Source organism: Ctenopharyngodon idella, chromosome 8 (assembly GCF_019924925.1).
Source record: "Ctenopharyngodon idella isolate HZGC_01 chromosome 8, HZGC01, whole genome shotgun sequence".
NCBI classification, from domain to species: domain Eukaryota; kingdom Metazoa; phylum Chordata; class Actinopteri; order Cypriniformes; family Xenocyprididae; genus Ctenopharyngodon; species Ctenopharyngodon idella.
The window spans coordinates 24,605,163-24,613,499 of NC_067227.1; the positions used below are offsets into that span (position 1 = coordinate 24,605,163).

Consider the following 8,337-nt stretch of genomic DNA (forward strand, 5'->3'; position numbering starts at 1 on the left):
TAAAAGATGATTTAAAGATCCTCCTGTTATACTATGAATGTTGAGAAATACAGCAAAAATTCTGCTTATGTTCTCCTGCTAAAATATGCCATTCAATTCATATTTCTTAAGTGCTATTTCAATGAGTGTAATGGTGACTCAGTTAATGTGGAATTATTTGTTATGTAAAGTTAGACTGTGGCTTTAGTACTAGTTGCTCTTGACTTGTGCCTGACGGATGGGGGTGGTTGTGTATTAGGAGAGTATTTTTGGATCCCTGTTATGTAATGTTTTGGATATTGAAAAGAGGAGCAGATCTCAATATCTATTATATATATAATCTTTGCAGACATCTTCTGGTGAGTACTATAATATATTATACTGTTCTATACTATAGTACAGTAAGTCTGCTTTTGAATTTACACACACATTCAATTGTCATGTTCCATGTTAAACTGAGTATAATCAAAATCATACATGCATCTATTGCTGGTTACCACGTTTCCACGTGTTGTATCTAAGTACGGCCCTCGCTAGAGAGTTGTGCTGTTGGCTGAAACTGCAAACCATCTCTTGCTCCTGGAACCTCCTCTTCTTCTCTTCCAGAAACTGGGCATGTTTCTGACGTGCATGATGGACGTCCTGTTCTAGCCTGGCTCTCTGTAGAGTGAGAGTTTTCTCCATATCCGCCCTTTCACGCTCCTCACGCAGACGCACTTCTGCCCTCCGAGCCTCCATGAAGTCGGATCTGCGGCCTTTGGCTACTTCACGGTCAATGTGGCGCTCGGTTACCTTCTCTGCAAGGTTTCTCTGTATTCTGGCCTTGTCAAATGTATGATGGGCTCTTTCAATGACTTTAAAGGGGGTGAGACTGATATTGTCATGGCAATGACCAATCAGATGCTTCCCTGAAGTAATGGCAGGTGAGTGAGGCTGTAGACCAGGTCTCTGAGTGTGAAAATGGCTGATGGCTTCGCGGATGTCCTGTCCCGCAGCTTTACGGGACCACAACATGTCACTCAATGGCTCACTCTGGTGAACCAAAGCCTTCAGTCCCAAAACATGAAAGGTTCCTTCCTCAATTTCTTCAATATAGAGGTCACCAGTCACATTATTATCTGAATATAAAAAAACAGAGGCATTTGGTGAATCTAATTTAATGGATAGATACCCAAAAATTAAAATTCTATCATTATTTACTCACCCTCAAGTTGTTCCAAACCTGTATGAATTTATTTCTTCTGCTGAACACAAGAGAAGATATTTTGAAGAATGTCAGTAACCAAACAATTGATGGACCCCATTGACTTCCATAGTTTTTTTTTTTTTTTTTTTTATACTATGGAAGTCACTGTGGCTCATCAACTGTTTGGTTACCGACATTCTTCAAAATATATTTTTTTTTACTTATTTTCTTTGACTTACTTTCTCTTGTGTTCAGCAGAAGAAGGAAATTCATACAGGTTTGGAACAATTTGAGGGTGAATAAATGATGACAGAATTTTCATTTTTGGGTGAACTATCCCTTTAAGAGAGCTAATTAAAGCCAATACTTTGTTGTACCTTGGTCGAATGTGCTTATTTGGACTTCAGATTTCAGACTTCTGCATTCAGGGGTGTTGTATGGTACTTCTATGTCTTGTTGACTGTCAAATGTTTCAGCAATTTTCAACAAAACCTGTGTAAAAGTGACCAATGCATGATTACTAAATGGTCTATTTTAGATATACTGTAGTGTTCAGTGTTAATACTTATGCTGTCACATTACCTCTGGGTAGATAGTTTGCATCAGCGTATTGAGGTTAACATGAAGTCTTTTGATCTCTGTATTCTTTTCCTTTGGCTAAGAAACATAACTACATGTTAGAATACAGCACTTTTGTCCAAAAGTGACAATAAGGACATTCATAATATTACAAAAGATTTTCATTTGAAATTAATGCTATTTTGTTTAATGGGTTTTTTTTTTTTTTTTTTACTTTCTACTCATTAAAAAATATTGGGGGGAAATATATCATGGTTTTCACATAATAAATTAATAATAAATGTTTCTTGAGCAGCAAATCAGTATATTAGAATGATTTCTGAAGGATCATGTGACACTGAAGACTGGAATAATGATGCTAAAAATTCAGCTTTGCCATCACAGAAATAAATTATACTTTAATATATTCAAAGGGAAAATAGCTATTTTAAATTGTACTAATATTTCACAATATTACTGTTTTTACTGTTTTTTTAATCAAATATATGATTAAATATAACATCTTATGACATCTTACTGACCCCAAACATTTGAATGGTAGTGTACATCAGTGAAATATAGCACATACTAGATCATGGTTGTCATCTGTGTCCTCCTTCTTGGTTTTCTGAGACTGAGATGGTTCCTGCTCATTTTCTGATGAATGGTTGATGAATGGTTTCACAGATGCTTTATGTTTCTTTGTACTACAAAGTCTGACAATGCAGAATTCCACTTAAAAACCAACTTCTAGACCCACTGAACATCAAATATCCCAAATAATATCTCTACCTGTAAGTAATTTCTCTGTACTTTATAGTGAAGCATAAAATGTTACATAGAAAATGTCAAGATATCAAAAACACTGCCACATAATATATTTACCCAAGACTTTTTCTAATTAAATGGCCTCGGATCCAGCGCTGTATAATAAGTGTAGGAGAATAAATGGCCTGAATCCTGTTTATTTCACTGATTATCTTGTACACCGCTTTCATCTCTGTCTCAAATGAATTCTGAAGAAAAAGAAAACATCAAAATATGATTTGGACACAACAGTAAACACAGCAAACTAAGAAGACAATAATGAGCACTAACCAGCTTTGTAGATGGGTACAAATTGACACAAAAGTGTTGCTTCATTGCTTTGAATTGAAAGGGAAGGGACCAGTTTTGGATGATTTCCTCATCAGAGATAACAAAGTTATCTAAGGCCTTCAGTGACCATATGCTGTTAACCAGACAGTGCCTGAAGTTCTTCTTTAAACTGAGCGGGGTGTCATAGAGAGTTAAAGCAGTCAGGTTTAAACAGCCTGACAGGCCTTTAATATTGTTCCAGGTTGATATGTTGTTGTCATGTAGATAAAGAAGTTGTAATTCTTTTAGATGACTCCAATATGAAGCATCAGGGAGCTGAATGATCTGAGCACAAAGATGATTATTAGTGATTTGTTCTTCTTAAATAAAGTGAATCAAATATTCAGGGTTCAATTAAATGAAGTAAATACCTGATTGCCTTTCAAATCTAACTTCACCAAGTGAGTGCATGCCATCAGAGCTTCGATCGTAGTCAGAAAGTTGTCAGCCAAGATGCAAATCCTCAGTGCTCTGCAAGATCCAATCTGATCCAGACTTTTTAAAAGCAAACTGCTCAATCTGACCATCACAATATCCTTCGGGTCTTTCTCACCTTCTGATGTCCAGTAGCCATGATCCAGTATCAGGGACTGGGAGCAGTTTAACAAATAGGCCCAGTGTGCTTTCAGCGAATCCATTTTTACATCTTTGTGAAATTCATATCTTTTCCATTTTCTGAAGGAAACAAAACATCCTGAATTAGGCCTATTGTCAACACTGCATGATGTTAGTACTTTCCCAAATACATATTTGCATGTTTCACTTAAATTAAACTGTTTAAATCTCAATCTGCTGTTGAGTTTGTTCTTACCATGGTTGTGTGCCTGGCTCTCAATTGTACTCTTTTGTTGGCTGAATGAATGTAAGATAAAAGTTGCTATGACAACAATGGTTGGAAATACAAGAATCTTCTCCAAACATTTTCTTGTAAACCACTCACACTACATTACAAATAAAATAAAATGAATATTAATTTTAAGTGGGGAGAGTTGAATATTTTGAATAATTAATTCAGTTTAATGTAAATGGTTTTGATGAAGAGAGCGAGAGAAAAAAAAACATAGACGTCAGAGTTCGTTTGTCACATGACTGGAACCCGGAAGTGCCTGTGTAAACACAAGTTAAGTGAGATTCTCTGACTTTTAAACACGGTAATTAACTCGTTATTTTCACAGATGTTTCCATATATGTGTTATCATTGATCGTCAGTTGATTCATATTTGTCGTTTATTAAAGTTTCAGATTTCATTGTAGTGATACAGACAGTATTTGACTGGTCTCATAATGGCAGAGTTCGTAAACGTGCATCTGCAAAAATCCACCAAAGAGAAAATTGAAAAATTCAACCAATTGAGAGGTAAAGTTTCTATTATATCTTCAAACTACTTTTTCCATATAGAATTTAAAGCTGTTTGGATTTTATTGTACGGTGATGGTACCATGGTAAAGTGATTCTATTAGATATAGCTACTGAGTGGTTGCTTTATTCATATACTTTACATGGTACTCTTTGCAATCCCTTTTTCAGTACTTTTTGTAAAAATTTTTATTAGTGTTGCTGATAATATTGACACTTGTCTGCTGCTCATGAGGGTTTCTGTCCACAGGTACAGAAGTTCAGACTGATGAATTCTGGGATCTTGTGGTTATTACTGCAGTGGACGAGGACCAGAGGTCTGCTTATGAAATTCAGATCACTGAGAAACTGGAGAGGAAAGAACTGCCTCTTGGCATCAGTTATCATGTGTTTGCTGATCCTTCAGGATGCAAGATTGGTGCGATATATAAAAACGTGTTTTTTTTAAATTGTATTTCATGCACATTTTTAAGAACTGTTTATTCATCTGTCCATACAGGTAATGGTGGGTCCACATTACATTCACTGCAGTGTCTTCATGATAAATATGGAAAGTCCCTGTCTGGATTTAAAGTCATCCTTATTCATGCAGGTACTATATTACTCTATTTCATATTTATCATCCCACATTCTGGCGTTTTGTCGATTGTTAATGAGCATTAATGGGTCTACCGTTCACAAGTTTAAGATCAGTAATTTTTTAATGTTTTTGAAAGTCACCAAAGCTGCATTTATTTGACCTAAAATACAATAAAAACGGTAATATCGTGAAATATTATTACAATTTAAAGTAACTCTTTTCTATTTCAAAATATTTTAAAATGTATTTTATTTGTGTGATGGAATTTTCAGCATCATCACTCAAGGTATATTTCTTCTTATAATTATTATCTAATAATCCTTTTTCAGGATTCTTTGTTGAATAGAAAGTTCAGAAAGAACAGAATTTATTTAAAATAGAAAACTTTTGTAACATTATATATGTCTTTACTGTCATTCTTTAATCAATTTAATGCTGAATAAAAGCATTAATTAAAAAATATCTTACTGACCCTAAACTTTTGAATGGTTGTGTTTGTAAAGGATAATGTACGGTAGGTGTTAGGACAAAATAAATCCCAAAATGAAACAGGGGTCTTGTATATTAACCTAAAAAGGGGTTAATTCTGTGATAATGACTGGCTGACTGTACATTATCTTGCTTTATAAATACACATCTACTTACTTAATAAATAAATGGACAATCACTTTGAATTATTGTATTATATGTACTTATTTATCTATTCATTTTGTTACATATGCAGGAGGATTCAGTCAACGTTTGCCCAATGCCAGTGCCCTGGGTAAAATATTTACAGCTTTGCCCCTGGGAAAACCTTTATATCAGATGCTGGAGCTTAAACTTGCTATGTATGTGAATTTCCCTTCACACATGAAGCCAGGAATTCTGGTAACCTGTGCTGATGATATAGAGCTCTATAGTGTTCCTGACAAAGAGAATGTTGTGTTTGATAAGTCAGGTTTTACTGCCTTAGCACATCCCTCCCCTCTTTCTGTTGGTACCACACATGGAGTTTTTGTTCTAGAACCAGCAGAGATGACCAGAATCTGTGACATGGAATACAGAAATTGCTCTCAATTTTTGCATAAGCCAAACATCGAAAAGATGCGCAAATGCAAAGCAGTATGCGAGCGGAAAGGAGAGGAGTTTGTTTACACCGACAGCACTTATTATGTTGATTACGGGACCGCTATGACACTGCTGACCTTGTTTAGTGAAATTGGCCCTCTGACATGTGAAATCGATGCTTATGGGGACTTTCTTCAAGCCCTGGGACAAAGAGCTACTGTGGATTACACAGAAAACACAGCCAACGTCACAAAGAAGGAAAAAGGTCTTGTTGAGATTCGCAGAAAGATTTTCCGTCGTCTCAAAGGCACTGCACTTAACGTCATCCTGCTCAACAACTCCAAGTTCTATCATGTCGGCACCACAGAGGAATACTTGTTCCACTTCACCGCTGACCCCTGTCTCAGAGCAGAACTCGGCCTTCTCTCTGCCGCTTTCAGCGTGCGTGACTTGGAGCCATCAGAGAAAACTAGAGCTTGCGTGATGCATAGCATCCTGCATCCCACTGTGACCGTATCCCAGGGCAGTGTTGTGGAATACTCCAGACTGGATGCTAAGGTTAAAGTCGGTACTAATTCTATCATCAGCGGATGCTGGATTGGCACGGATCTAAACGTGCCGAGTGACACTTTCTTGCACTCTTTGTCTGTAAACCTGGATGGTAAAACAGGTTTTGTGACTGTGGTTTTTGGTATTCAAGATGATCTAAAGAGAAATGTATCCAACCCTGCTGATATGAAAGCACTGAGTTTGTTTAAGGTTAATCTGGAGGACTGCGTTGGACTCTGGGGCTTGTGTCTCGAAAAGATCAGGTTCTCAGGAGACACATCTATGTGCAGTTTATGGAACGCCTGCATTTTCCCAGTGTGTTCCGATCTAAAGGATTCATTTGTGATGTCACTGGGGATGGTGAAGGCATTGGATAGTGGAACCAAATTCACTCTTCCCAATAATACCATATTGACCTCTTTACAGGAAACTCTTCAGAACAAGAACCTGGAGGAAATGCTGAAATTTAGGAAGGAACTTTATGAAGACATTCTTAGGGTAAATTTAAGTAATTCTGTTTGAGCATATGTGCGTGAAATATCACTAATTTCATTACGTAAACTGCCAAAAAGGCAAAGTGCAGTAATACTGAGAAAAAAGAAAATGATTTCAGATTTGTTTTACTGAATTTTAATTGATTCGATTTCAGTTTTCACACTCTGTTTTCTCTAAATATGAACAATGTTTATTTATTAAAGGGTACATAACACACAGTTTCGGCCAATCTCATGTTAATCTTGAGAACCTATAGAGTAGTATAGCATTATTCATATTTCCAAAAAGTCTTTAGTTTTATCAGATTTATAAAAGAAAGATATGCTGTACCGAGTCTTTCCGAAAACAGCCGAGCTCCTGGAGGCGTGCCTTGGGCGAAGATGGTCAGCTAAACAAATGTATTTAAACTCACACAATATACCATTGCATTATCCCTGGATAACTTTTGAACTTTAGCCATGTTTAGCAAGAGAATCCAACTCTTTAACAGGGTAAATAAGTCAGAATGCATAAAATAGCATTAGACACTAATTAAATTTGTGACCCCCTTAAATTTGTGTTAGCTCATTGTAATGTTGTGTGTTCAGAGTTATTGCTTCTACTATGTTTTACATTTTCATCTTACTTGAAGCGTCTTCACCAAACACTATTATGAAGGCCAAAGTTTATCAGGTACGAAATCTCAAAAGAAGGTCTTTAATCATCATTAAAGTTGCTCATTTTAAATGTATGTTTTGAATGTAAATCTATGTATCTGGAATGTACACTACCATTCAAATGTTTGGGGTCAATAATACAGTAAAAACAGTAATATTGTGAAATATTGTTACAATTCAAATAACTGTTTTCTATTTGAATATATTTTAAAATGTCATTTATTCCTGTGATAATAAAGCAGAATTTTCAGCAGCCAGGCTTCAGTGTCACATGATCCTTCAGAAATCATTCTAATATGTTCAATTTAGTGCTCAAGAAACATTTTTATGAATGTTGAAAACAGTTTTGCTGCTTAATATTTTTTGGAAACTGATACATTTTTTTTTTTAGGATTATCTGATGAATAGAAAGTTCAAAAGAACAGCATTTATTTGAGATAGAAATCTTTTTATTTATTTGAAATGGAAAACATAAATATCTTTACTGTCACTTTTTAGCTATTTAATGCATACAAGCTGAGTAAAAGTTTGAGATCTTAAAAAATCTTACTGACTCCAAACTTTTAAACGTGTAGCGTATTTCCTTTACAAAACATAACATCATGTAGTTTTGTCAGATATAAGTTCAGAGAGGGAAAGATATATCGATGAGATATATAGAGGAGTCTTGATGCAGCTGTTGTCTGAAGCGAGTAATCAGCCATGGCTTCACCCTGTAATAGGTACAGATCCTCAGAGAGGTCAGCTGTCATTGTTGTCACACATTCCGCACTGAAGCTGATGTATTTTT

At 35.7% G+C, this 8,337-nt stretch overlaps 2 protein-coding genes across 10 annotated transcripts; one reads left to right on the forward strand and one right to left on the reverse strand.

The window, feature by feature from the left end:
* Positions 1–144: 144 nt before the first annotated feature.
* lrriq3 (leucine rich repeats and IQ motif containing 3) lies at positions 145–3,931 on the reverse strand. Of its 6 annotated transcripts, XM_051903189.1 has the most exons (7): positions 3,232–3,924; positions 2,822–3,145; positions 2,609–2,739; positions 2,313–2,439; positions 1,748–1,822; positions 1,543–1,657; positions 145–1,097 (listed from the first exon to the last, which is right to left on the reverse strand). In XM_051903189.1, exons 1-7 carry the CDS (start codon positions 3,496–3,498, stop codon positions 463–465), a joined length of 1,674 nt encoding a protein of 557 aa, XP_051759149.1. In that variant the 5' UTR covers positions 3,499–3,924; the 3' UTR covers positions 145–462. The 6 variants fall into 6 exon arrangements, with proteins under 6 accessions (XP_051759149.1, XP_051759150.1, XP_051759153.1 ...); XM_051903191.1 differs by lacking the exon at positions 145–1,097 and having other exon boundaries at positions 1,335–1,657; positions 3,232–3,928; XM_051903190.1 differs by lacking the exon at positions 3,232–3,924 and having other exon boundaries at positions 2,609–2,943.
* Positions 3,927–7,800, forward strand: fpgt (fucose-1-phosphate guanylyltransferase). 4 transcript variants are annotated; one of them, XM_051903187.1, is made up of 5 exons: positions 3,927–4,011; positions 4,103–4,217; positions 4,468–4,635; positions 4,717–4,809; positions 5,522–7,800. In XM_051903187.1, the coding sequence occupies exons 2-5, from the start codon at positions 4,145–4,147 to the stop codon at positions 6,916–6,918; spliced, it is 1,731 nt and encodes a 576-aa protein (XP_051759147.1). In that variant the 5' UTR covers positions 3,927–4,011; positions 4,103–4,144; the 3' UTR covers positions 6,919–7,800. The 4 variants fall into 4 exon arrangements, with proteins under 4 accessions (XP_051759147.1, XP_051759145.1, XP_051759148.1 ...); XM_051903185.1 differs by having other exon boundaries at positions 3,937–4,011; positions 4,097–4,217; XM_051903188.1 differs by having other exon boundaries at positions 3,948–4,011; positions 4,115–4,217.
* Positions 7,801–8,337: the final 537 nt, after the last annotated feature.

Coding starts and splice junctions, on each gene's coding strand:
- lrriq3 (XM_051903189.1), bottom strand. CDS start 3,498: ATGGATTCGCTGAAAGCACACTGGGCCTATTTGTTAAACTGCTCCCAG. Junction 3,146..3,231: donor TAGATTTGAAAGGCAATCAG/GTATTTACTTCA, acceptor CTTTGTGCTCAG/ATCATTCAGCTCCCTGATGC. Junction 1,658..1,747: donor TGCAAACTATCTACCCAGAG/GTAATGTGACAG, acceptor ACTTTTACACAG/GTTTTGTTGAAAATTGCTGA.
- fpgt (XM_051903187.1), top strand. CDS start 4,145: ATGGCAGAGTTCGTAAACGTGCATCTGCAAAAATCCACCAAAGAGAAA. Junction 4,218..4,467: donor AAAATTCAACCAATTGAGAG/GTAAAGTTTCTA, acceptor TTCTGTCCACAG/GTACAGAAGTTCAGACTGAT. Junction 4,636..4,716: donor TCCTTCAGGATGCAAGATTG/GTGCGATATATA, acceptor CTGTCCATACAG/GTAATGGTGGGTCCACATTA.